At 52.4% G+C, this 12,010-nt stretch overlaps 1 protein-coding gene across 1 annotated transcript; it reads right to left on the bottom strand.

Moving 5' to 3' along the window:
• Positions 1-106: 106 nt before the first annotated feature.
• NSMCE4A (NSE4A component of SMC5/6 complex) lies at positions 107-11,747 on the bottom strand. The gene is made up of 11 exons (XM_087824061.1): positions 11,462-11,747; positions 11,093-11,170; positions 9,105-9,235; positions 7,437-7,588; positions 5,324-5,423; positions 4,500-4,590; positions 3,422-3,516; positions 2,120-2,168; positions 1,325-1,419; positions 1,117-1,226; positions 107-276 (listed from the first exon to the last, which is right to left on the bottom strand). The coding sequence occupies exons 1-10, from the start codon at positions 11,745-11,747 to the stop codon at positions 1,143-1,145; spliced, it is 1,161 nt and encodes a 386-aa protein (XP_087680187.1). The 3' UTR covers positions 107-276; positions 1,117-1,142.
• Positions 11,748-12,010: the final 263 nt, after the last annotated feature.

Below are 12,010 nucleotides of genomic sequence, written 5' to 3'. Positions count from 1 at the left end.
TAAAGGATGCAAAGAGAACCCAACAATGTGTAGGCCATTAACAACCTATCTCAAACTGTCAGGACAGGACAGCCTCCCGATAACAGGAAATGAAGAGTAACTACAATTATTGTGAATATGGCAGTGAATTTCCTTTAATCAAAGACAACCATGACAAATTCATAAACTATCAAAAGCTACATTTTACTAAAAACAATCTGTCTTTAAAAATGTTCAATCATACAATATATACAATACATGCTGCTTTCCTTTTGGATTTCACTTTCCACCTGAGTCCTAAAAAAGGGAGGGGAAACAGCTGGTTAACAGTTTATAAATCAGAAGCTGACTTAAAGTGCATCAGTGAAACCCAAGAGCCAGCCCCTCAGTGAGTGGGGCCCAGGCTAACCCTTACACTACATCTGCGCCAACACTCCCCTCCCCGCAGTCATCCCAGAACAAAAGGAGCTCAATTAACTGAGGCACGTACAAAGAGTTTACAGTAAGTACTAAAAGGCTAATTTTAACTCAAAATCATAAAAAATCTGAACTGGGGGGGAAAAAACAGACCACCTTAGCAATTATCAAATTCAAAAAACCCTCCGCATTTTATAGCTGAGTGAGCTGAGGAAAGTGACGCTGAGCGAGAGTGACCAGCCCAACGCTCCAAAGGGCAGAGCCAGCAGAGCCCAGCTCCTGACCCCCGCAGCAGTGGGCAGCGCACAATGCCAGGTCCTCACCGAGCTTTCCCTCCGCAACGGTCCCGTCGTGAACGTGGGGAGCCGCTTCACGGCCGCTCAGGTCTGAGAAACGGCCCTTACTCACCTTTCCAGGGAACCCTCCTTTGCTGCCTTGTACCCACAAAGTGAGCAAATCTAACGGGACACTGAGCAAAACTGATGGGAGGATTCAATATTCACTCATCTCACTGACCAGCTCGTTAGGGGTTAAAAAAGCCAAACCAAAAACAAACTCCTGCTCTGCCTCCGCTGCCGGCACCCACCAGGTCCTGCCAGCTGGCCGTCGTCACCAGCACACGGCTCTAACCACGGGGCACTAGAGGGAGGCAGGACCCAAGCTTCCCCAGACTGTGACAGAACAGGGTGGTCCGGGAGCCAGGGGCAGTGTAATGATCACCTGCAGCCGTCCCACAAGAAGGCGCCTCAGCTGGCGTCAGCACTCAGGCTCTGCCGGCTCTGGCCAGAAACGATCACGGGCTCAGAGATCTCAAAGGTCTTCACGATCTCCTGCGGGAAACACAGAGCACGTGGGCACCGAGGACAAGGCACCCAGGGGCCACCGAGGTCGGGGACAGGACCACCTGGGGTGCCGAGCGGAGCTTTACCTCCCAGTCACGGTAACTCAGGGCTATAATCCCCTGATTCCTGATCTGGGTGTTGTGGTCAATGCCTTCACTCTCCTCATTAATATTAACAGGCTCTGTGTGAAAAACAAGTTTCCAAAGGTTATCAAATCAGAAGAGGTCATCTAAACAGAAGCTGACCAACAACGGGAATGAAACCTGTGCTGAGCGGACTGGAGCATCCCATACGTATGAGGCTTCGTGCATCGCTGAGCGGTAATATTATTACAGCAGCAGGGAGTCCACTGCTTCCATTAAAAAAAGTAATCGAGTGACCCACTCCCACCGCTTGAAGACCTCTTCATACCCACGTACCAGCCGCAGAGCTGAGCCCAAGTGAGTCCACCGTGAACTGATACGTACAAATGCAACGGAAGTACCTCCTTTCCTACTGGAGATCTTAGCGTGAAGGAGGGTGTGGCATTACCCGACTAAGAATTAAAGGTTCTCTCGGGGAGAAGGGACTGGCACACCAGGGAAATAGAGAAAGGGAAACTACGAAAATAACTGCAATTACAAACTCTCTAAATTAAAATTTGAGGGAAATTGTATCATTTCTTGTCAATCTTGACAACAGATGTTGAATCAGTGACAGAGGAATCCATCAGTTTTAAACTATGGCTGTGTTTTCAGTATTTTCAGTTAGTTGAGCAAGATCTAGCATAAAAGTTTGTTACCTAAAATGAGAACTTTTACGTTTAGTAAAATACATTTCATAAACTCTAGTACTAAATATTTTTCTCTAAAACTAATTTTTCTGAACATAGGATCATTTACCTATTATTGGCAATCGGTCTTGGTCAAGTTTTATTCTTGCAAAACCATCCTAAAACACAAAAAATTGTTTTAGAAGACTAAAATTTAAATCCAAAACCTACAACCATTGGATAAAAAATTACTCCATTAGAAAGTCTGTATCTCAGACAGTGAAAACATAACAAGGCGATTCCACGGGCAAGACTTGAGCACCTTTCCTTACACTCCACAGGCTCCACCCTGAGGACCTGAAACAAAACTGTCCTGCTCCTCAGCTGATGCACACGTACTTTTGCGTATTCACACTTTCTTACGCATACTTTCGTCATTTACCACGGTCAGATACGCCTTCATTATTCTGGGGAAACATGGGTCAATACGAGATTCTTGTCTCAGGTTAAGATCAAGTTCATCTTACGTGTGCAGGAAAGCAACCTGACGGGACTGAAGAGTCTAAAGCACATTGCCACAGCACATTTTTTTTTACCTACTTTGAAGCAATTTCAAACATAAAGAGGTACAAGATCCTCCGTATCCTTTACTCAGCCTCACGGTTGGCGTTGCCCACACTGGCCCTCCCTCTGCAGGGAGGCAGAGGAGGCTTACAGCCGTTCGCATGGAAAACAATACAACAAACAACGTATGAGAACAGGCTGTTTCGAGTACTCACAGCTGTAAACCTACGTCTGCCCACCCGTCACTACCAACTTTTGTGAGCGGGATGGACAACCTGACCCCTCCCCTAACGCTCCAGTGTGCGCTGCTTCAGAAGGACATTCCCTGACACGACGTGACTACATCACATTTGGGGAACTTAACACTGACACCAGAGTGTTAGCTAAGCTACAGTTCCGTGTTCGAGTCTTCCCAATTCTTCCACTAAATAATTTTTTTTTTTTCTATTCTCACCTGAGGATATTTTTTTCCATTGCTTTTCAGAGAGTGGAGGGGGGAGAGAGAGACATCGATTGGTTGCCTCCCGAATGTGCCCTGACCAGGGCTGGGGATCAAGCCTACAACCCATGTATGTGCCCTTGGCCAGAATCGAACCCGGGACCCTTCAATCCATGGACAACGCTCTAACAACTAAGCCAAACCAGCCAGAGCTTTCACTAAATAATTTCTAAACAGAAAAGCAAGCACCCAAACTTAGAACTTGTTTCTTGTTTTAACCAGTTTTCCCGCTTCCAGGTCAGTTAGTATTTTGCTACAATTGGTCTAACCCATACTGGTTAGTACAACACCTCTGCTGGCTCCCATCTACCGCTGTTATTAGTTACCTCGTTAAAAGCACATAAAAACAACCGAAGGAATGAATCTTACCCTCACAATGAAGGAAACGTGAAAGATGTTCTCCACCGTGCGAGGGAAAGAACGTGGGTCGATCACAAAGTCAAAGAAGGACATAGGAGTGTCAGCTATGGACAAGAGGGAAGCAGTTCTTCAGGAAAACAGCTGTTATGCAGCAGTAAGCCAATACTCTAGCGTCAGCCCCGGGAAGGGATGGGCACCCTGCTGTGGCGACCCTTCTGAGGGTCACTTGGCACATCTGTTAAAACCTGGTATGACCCCTGGACCTGACATCGACCTCCCCACCAAAAGGCTGTCCTTCAGAAATAGCTCACATGCACAATCAGGCCAGATTCCTACAGAAATATCAGCTCACGTGCATAGTCAGGCCAGATTCCTATAGAAATATCAGTTCACATGCACAATCAGGCCAGATTCCATCAGAAATATCAGCTCACGTGAACAATCAGGCCAGATTCCTACAGAAATATCAGCTCACGTGCACAGTCAGGCCGGATCCTGCACTTCCAAGGTTTATAAGGGAGTAAAGTGCTACTAGGAACGCGCTCGTCCGCTAGCAGAGGGACTAGTAAGTGCATTTATGCCACAGCCACACAATGGGAACCGCTGAGAGAATGAGGGAAGCTACAAGCACCAGGAAGGAAAACGTCCACAGGGAAAAGTCACGTGCAGAACGTGTGTATTACGATCAGCTTTGGGGGAAAAACAAAAAACAAAATCCTAACTGCTCATGTGCATATTTATACGACTGACATAAACATAATCTGAAAACCTCCCACCACATTTTACAGGCAGCTACCTCGGGAGAGGAGAGGTGGAACAGGTACTTTTTACTTTTCTCACCTCTACATGATGTTTATTTTTTTAACAAAAAAACACCCCATTGTTTAAAAATAAAAGGTACTTCCCCAGCCTTCCCCCATGGGACCTCTAAAGGGGAGAGGCCGCATTAAGTACGTGGGCCAAAGGAATCAGATGACTCGAGCATCACACGTAACTGAAAATGCCACTGAATAAAAACAGCTTCTCCTGAAAGTGACATGTCTAAAGAATGCAGATCGCTCCATCTGGAACTTGGTGTCATACTTACGATCTTCTCGAAAGTATGTTTGCAACAATCCTAAGATTCTTTCTACTTCCTTTTCTGTGGCTTCCTGCTGAGATTCTTCCATTCTTTTTAACTGAAAATACAAAGTCGTCAGCAAGCCGCCGGGCCTCCTGCCTATCAAGCTCCTCTGCCCTTACCATCCACACTAATGCCTTTCACGGGGGGTTGCCAGCAGTGTTTATCCCGTCTTAAAACTTTGTGAAAAGAAAACATTTCAGTAGCATTTCTATATTAACTTTTTCAGTAGAGGAGTAACATTACCAAACCAACAGTTTTCAGGTTGAACATAACAGCAAAATACAAAGGGTACTTTATAACAGCAGTTCTCAACTGCGAGTGATCTGGGCCCCGGGGACACGGCCAGTATTTGGCTGTCACAGCTGCAGTGGGAAGGAAAGATGCTACTGGCATCTAGCAGGAAGAGGCCAAGGATGCTGCTAAACATCCTACAGGGCATCAGACAGACCCTCAAAACAAAGAATGATCCAGCCCCAAATGCTGGCAGTGCTGAGGTTGAGAAACCCTGGTTTAGGAGAACTGACCTGAAGTACAGAAATGAGTTAACACTAAAACAAGTGGTCAATTCAATAAAAAGTTTAGAGGCTCAAATAAAATGATTACTTAAATGAGTTAAAACTAAAACAAGTCAACCCAATAAAAAATGTAAAGGCTTAATTAAATACAATGATTATTTAAGTGAGTCTAGACCCTGCAGCTTAGAAAAGATAGCCATCAGTAGAATGTGCATGCAATCTGGCCATTTTCATTTTAGGTGTTTTTAAAATGCAAGACGTAGAAAAACAAACCTGGACAGGCATCTCCCGCTCCTTTTCTGTGGTACAAATTCTCCTTGGACGTTCGGGTCGTGGCTTCGGCACGGGGCATTCTCCTTGTATTGAACCCAACCTAGTGAAAAATACGAGCTCATGTGTTTTGGTTGTTTTCTAAACACACTAACTTCACTCACCGAAGCAGCTCCCACGTGGTCAAGTTCAGACCAGGCATTAAGGACACACGAGCTGACACGACACTGGACTTGTCAGGCCTCTGACCCCCTTCTGCTTCCTTGTTTCTAAAAGAGCTCCCAGGAGTTTACCTGACCTTGGAAATCACCTCAAACACCTCCACGCTTTGCTCTGAGCAGCAATCAGGGAACAAGCCTCTTGCAGATGGCTGCTGTCTGTTTTGCAGCCAACTTCAGAGGTCGGGAAGGGTGAGCATGTGGGGAAGGGGGCAAACAGCTCCTGCTGTTGAAAGCCTTAGGACCAGGGTGGAGGCTCACAGCCCGACTCCAGAACACACCTATCTTAGGATAACAGGAGTCCACCTGAACTCCTCCACCTCCCAAAAAGGGCCTAATGCAGGCTTAAGGTACAGCAATTAGATGTACCATGTAGAGGCCAAGGCCTCAAGACTTTAGACCCATGTGGCCCCTACACCCGAAGAGATCTAGGTATAGTGTAGACAAACGTGTCCTCGTGCACAGACTTCAGCATAACCTGGCAGAGCCCCCAGTGCTGCACTGGAGCACTGCTCAGGTGCTCCAACAGCGTCGGGCAGAGCCGTCCACCCAGAGCAGGAGAAACCTGAAACCTGTCGGGAAGTTGACCCTGTGCTCACAGCTCTGCTGGAGGAGTTGCTGGAGGTTCCCAAGTTGGGGCCTGCGGGGTAAGCAAACCTCAGCAGTTGGAAAGGCCCAGGGAAGAGCAAGTGCAGGGCACAGAGTTGTAGGTAACTCACTGTAGCTGGAAGCTGGGCGACCCAGGTGATGAACAAAGTGTCAGTGACACCACAGAGGGCCAGCCCTGCACCCTAGGGTTTGTGACAGACCCGAGCTCAGCAGCAAAACAAAGACCTGGATTTTATCCTATGATAAAGAGGTCTGACCTTTATGCTGTAATATAGAAAGTGCTCTGGGCACCTGAGTTCCCCAAAGGCTTGTTAAAAACACGCCTGTCCCCACAACACAGGCCTAGTACATACTCATCCCCAAAGCCTTCTACCTGAGACACCACCAGTCTCAAGAGGTCCTGAGAGTGAATGAGAACAGACAAAGGCCCAGGAGCTACACTCCTTATGGAAGAAAACGTGGGTGGTGACCCTAGAGAAAGTGTCTACTGGGGGACAAGGTCTGCATATTTGAAGGCTGACTCAGAAAAGAACCATGAAGAGCTGTCCTGCCCGGCCGCAAGGCTCAGCGGCTGAGCGTCGACCTAGGATCCAGGAAATAGCCGTTCGATTCCCGGTCAGGGCACAGGCCCGGGTTGCAGGCTGGATCCCCAGTCGGGGCCGTGCAGGAGGCAGCCGATCAATGACTCTCATCACTGATGTTTCTCTCTCTCTCCCTCTCCCTTCCTCTCTCTGAAATCAATGAAAACATATATATTTTTTTAAAAGGCTGTGCTTAGTTTCCCCAGAGGGCTACGCTAGGAAATTAAGACAGGAACGAATTTCATTTGGGTATAAAGGAAACTTTTCAAAACTAGAGTTGCATCCAAAAATGAACTGGGCAGTTCACATGACAATGCTCAGTAGTCTTCAAACACACGCTAGTAGCCACCCAGCTGGGAAGCGTGATGAACACACTTTACAGTGTCAGAGTCGGCGAGGCCCTTTAGAGGGTCCGCCTGCACCACAAGGAGCTGAAAGGTGGTAAAACAAAGCCAGACATGACACCAGGCACCCGAAGGCTCCCACGCCCTCGTCAGGAGGCTCTGGCCCTCAGCTCTTCCTGCTTCAATTAAACAAGATGAGTTTCCACCCACATCAAGATCTTATGGGCTTTTAAACCAGTTTATTGTCTCTAGACAATGGCATCATGACCGTCACGTCTATAGTATCAGGTAACTTGTCCCTACAATCAAAAACAATTTAAGGTTTTACAATGGCTGGTCTGTTGGATTTTTAAAAGAATCTTACAGGAAATGGAATGTGTGGGTTTTGTTAAAGGTGTTTTCTGCTGTTTTCCCCGATATCCTCCAGGAGTCATAGACTATGAATTCAAAATCAGGACCGTCTTCATCACGGACGAGTTCTTCGGCTTCTAGCGGATTTACACCCATGTGTGTCAGCTACAAAAATGAAGGGAAACAAAAACCCCAGTTCAGCCACGAGCAGTCACTCACCACATCCAACTACCTGGCCTAGACCAGGGAGAGGACCGTCCATCTGAAAACTGCCCCCCTGGGAAGAGTTGGCAAAAGTCTAACAATCCTCTTATCTCAGACTATCTTACAGAAAATCATTACGTTAAATTTGCCTTTAGGGAAGTGCACTGTTATAACATTATGTAAGATTATAAAATGTCTAGACGTTATCAAATTAAAACGGTAGCATCCCACAGAAACAATAGCCAAAGCCCCCGCGAGCTGAACCCTGTGAAAGGCCCTCCAACTCTGAAGGAAAGAGCTTCGGAATCGGGCAGGGAGCTGCGGTCAGCCCCTCCGTCTCCTGCCCCCGCCCACCGCCGCCCAGTGGTAGGCAGATGTTTCCACTCCTGTCTGGTCAAATCCACCCATCTCTTCTTTGTCGTCTCTGTATCTGTGTCAAATCTGGAAAGTCTTCCCCTCGCGGACACCAGGCAGCTAGTGACTTAGGGCTCTGGATGGAACGCTTTACGACTTCTGGAATTTACTGATAGGTTGTTTGAAGTACAGAGCTTATCCTGATAAGTAAAAGTAACTTAAAAAAGATGACCCAACATCAGGTCACTTTACTGAGCTGTACATGTGCACTTTAAAAAATGCTATATACTTCAAATAAAAAGGGTTTTAAACGGACAGAAATGTAAGGTTTAAAATTTAAGTTAAACTTCAAATTTAAAAAAAATTAAGGTTTTAAAAGCAACAAACTCCTCATACCTTTACAAAATAATGATAATGAATTTATCTGGTCAGATCTCATGGTACTAAGTCACTTAATAATATTTGACAGACATCCAGTGGGAAGGTCAACGTCCCAGCAGAAACGTTGGGAGGTGGCTCAGAGCAGAACCAGGAAAAAACAACAGATTGAGAGGAAAGGTCAGTCTCACTGTGCGTCTGGGGGTTAATTGATGGAGGGAAAGTTTCAAAATTCCAGGTTAACAACCATTCAAACTTATTAAGAGGCAAAGAAAAATAAAACAGGAAAAACCACCAAAAAAACCCCCAATCACATTCCTATGGTTCTGAAATATCCTCAGACAGACTACAAGCAGCCCGTCCACCAGACTGGACTCGTTCCAGCTGAGCCTGCCATCTGCAGTGTGGGCTCTGGCCACCCCTGGGCAAAGGTCCCAGGTCACTAAGAATAAACTAGAGCATGTAATGAGCTGATAGGTGACTGAGGAGAAAACACGACCACTTGTCATTAAACACAGCACCCAGAGTCCCAGGAACCTGGTGATTTTAAAACCGCTCTAAGCTCCGACCCAGAGCCCACCACGCAGCTCTTCTGTCCTCTATTCAGTTTGGTGAGGCCTCTGTGAATAAATCTGAGACCCCCCAAAAGGAACACTGAAGAGAAAGCTATTGGCATGTGGATATAAGCAAAGTCGGTAATTACACAAACCAAATATTTTTTTAAAGTCTGTAGCTTTGAACTTACTAGAGTTTCAACGTATCTTAACATATCGAACGAGTTCAGATCAGAACGCAGCTGCTTGGCTTTCTCTTTGCCCAAATCCGAAGCCAAAACAAGAAAGTGGGCGTCCAGGACCGCTTCTCTGGCTCGGGACACTGTTCGAGAGAGAAGAAAAACACATTGTCCACAGGTGTTTCCCATGCATTTCCCACTGGACCAAATATAAATCTCAAACGTACCTATCTCACTCTATACACTGGCCCCCCACCCAGCCCACCAAAATCTGGACCCGGACTTGAAGCTGAGCAGTCTTCCTGAAAGCCAGCTGCCCCCGTTCCTACTCCTGGGGACTGAACCACGATCTCTTCACAACCAGGGTTTGACTGAACCCCACCATCCCTATCACAGGGCTCGACCCTGGACTCCAATGACCAGCCTGGTCACCCTCATCACGCGGGCTGGGGTAACTGCACGCCCACCGTGTGTTGACCGGCCATCGGCAGTTGTCAAGGAGCCTCAGCTGAAAAGTGTCAGAGCCGGGTGGGCACTGGGAGGCTCCCAGCCTCACCTGGCATCCGAGGCACCACCCCACAGGCGGCCAGGAGGCGACCTCTGAGGATGGATGACCCAAAAGGATGGGACAGAGGACATGGGGTTTAAGATAAGCTAGAGCGAGAAAAGACGTAAGAGGAGACAAGAAGGGAATGGGCGGGGGGACGGCGGATGAAGGCTGGGCGATGAGGGGAGGGTCTGCCTGAGGGGCCAGCAGGGCTGAGCAGCTGGGTTCCTTGGACCCTACAGGGAACAGGAAGCGTGAAAGGTGCCCTGGGAGCCCCGCGAGATGCACACGGCCAGGTTCAAACACAGATGCCCGCCTGGCCCGCTCCTCGCGGCCGTGACCTTTGAATCACCCAATTTGTGGACACTCCTCAGGCTGGCAGCTCACTGACCCCAGCTTTTGGTTTTGTGAGTCACTTTCTCGTCGCATTTCAGGAGTCACTGCAAAGGGGACCTGAGCGAGGCGCGGGAGATGGGGCCCGGGCCGGGCCTGCCCCTCGGCTCAGCCGCGAGGGAGGCGCCAAGCTCCGCCCTGGGGGCCGCTGGGGCTCCACGGGGCTGAGACTGAGACCCTCACGTCCACCAGCGGGGACCACAGTTCCTGTGGCTGACCCACCCCGTGGGCCGGCTGAGGGGGCTATTCTGCCGAAAAGAGGGGACCCAGTGAGCAGAGGGGACGCGGCTGAGGGGCGGTGACCCCTGGACCCAGGACAAGGTGCCAGCAGCCTCGCGGCCCGCCGGGTGCAGGCCTGGGGGGCAAAGGGGCAGCGCGAGGGGCTGGTCTGACCAGCGGGCACGGAGGCGGGTCCCGGCCGTGGTCCTGGTTCCCGAGGGGCAGCGCCCCGGGGTCCCCCCCTTCCCGCTCCCCAGGGTGTCGGGGGCCTGTCGTCGGGCGGTGACCGTGCCCACGGCGGGGCTGCGGGCGGCGGCGCTTCTCCCTCCGCCACGGTCGTATTTTAAAGGCCGTCGCCCCGCGGCCCAGAGCTGGGCGCTGGCATCTGTCAGTCTGTCTGTCTGTCTGCCTGTCTCACAGCCACGCACACGCCCCGAGTGGAGACGCGGCCACCGCGCAGGGTCGCAGGTGGACCGACAGCCGGAGCCGGGGACTGGGGCCGGGCCGGGAGCAGAACCGGCGCCGCTCCTGCGGCCCCGCGGACACGGCGGACACGCGGCAGCGGCGGGACACGGGCGGCGCGAAGGCGACCGCGGGCCCCGCACGGGCCGCGCCGCACAAACGCGGGGTCGCCGCCCGACCGGGAAAGCGCCGCCGCAGGTGCGGGCCTCAGGTGCGGGCCCCACGCAGGGGCCTCAGGTGCGGGCCTCAGGTGCGGGCCCCACGCAGGGGCCTCAGGTGCGGGCCTCAGGTGCGGGCCCCACGCAGGGGCCCCATGAAGGGGCCTCAGGTAGGGGCCCGCGAGCCGCCCGCTCTCCCGCCGACGCCCCGACGCCCGCACCTCCGTTGAAGAGCGAGTTGGCCTCCTCCAGCACCTCCGTCAGCCGGTCGCTGGCGTTCAGGATGTCCTCCCGGTTCTCTGCGCGCAACACACGGGCCTCGGGACCGCGCTCCCGGGGCCAGGCCCCCCGACCCCCGGGGCCCACCTTCCCGACGGGGCGCCGCGTCCCCCTCCGAGGGGCCCACAGGCCGCCCCCAAACTCCCCGGCCACGCGAGTCCCGGCCCACGGCGGACGGGCCGCCGAGCCCGGGCGGGGCCGCGTCCAGCCTCCCTCCCGGCGGGTCCCTCCCGGCGCCGCCCCGCCCAGGTCGCGCGGCCCCGGGACCGGGGGGGCGGGAGCCCCGGAGCCGCGCCCGCCGCCCGCCTTACGCTGCACCGAGTTGATGAGCGCCCGGTACTGGTGGCGGATCTGGCGGCACAGGCCGTGGTCCGTCTCCGCCTCCAGGCTCGCGGGGTCCACCATCTCGTCCCCCGAGTCCGACGGCTCCCCCTCCTCCAGGCTCGGGCGCTCCGGGGCCTCCCTGCGCTCGGGCGCGGCGCCGCGGCGGGACGACAGCGGGGAGCGCGAGCGGGAGCGGGAGCGGGTGCGTTCCCGGTGCGGCTCGCGGGCCCGGCCCCGGCCCTCGGGCCGCCGGCCGCTGCTGTCCCCCGACATCGCGCCGGGCCGCCCGCAACTTCGGGCGGCGGAAGTTCGCGCCAGAAACTGAAACCCCGCGCGGCGCGAGCGCCCGTCCCCGCGGCGCGCGGCTCGGGAGCCACTCAGCACAGCGCCGCCTGTGGCCGGAGGCCGGAGACGCAGGGCCCGCGGCGCGCGGCGCGGGAGCCGCTCAGCACAGCGCCGCCTGTGGCCGGAGGCCGCGCGCTCAGGGCCCACAGCGCCGGGGCCACAGCGGCGCGCGGCTCAGGAACCCCTCAGCA

This window comes from Miniopterus natalensis, chromosome 14 (genome assembly GCF_054644295.1).
Source record: "Miniopterus natalensis isolate mMinNat1 chromosome 14, mMinNat1.hap1, whole genome shotgun sequence".
NCBI classification, from domain to species: Eukaryota; Metazoa; Chordata; class Mammalia; order Chiroptera; family Miniopteridae; genus Miniopterus; species Miniopterus natalensis.
Note: the sequence above shows the minus strand (reverse complement) of the source record. Positions and strands in the feature narration are given on the sequence as shown.

Bases quoted from the DNA above. Each gene is read 5' to 3' on its own strand.
- NSMCE4A (XM_087824061.1), bottom strand. From the start codon at position 11,747: ATGTCGGGGGACAGCAGCGGCCGGCGGCCCGAGGGCCGGGGCCGGGCC. The intron at 1,420-2,119 runs GTAAATGATCCT...TTTTTCACACAG, and splicing joins AGACCGATTGCCAATAATAG to AGCCTGTTAATATTAATGAG. The intron at 1,227-1,324 runs GTAAAGCTCCGC...TGTTTCCCGCAG, and splicing joins TGAGTTACCGTGACTGGGAG to GAGATCGTGAAGACCTTTGA.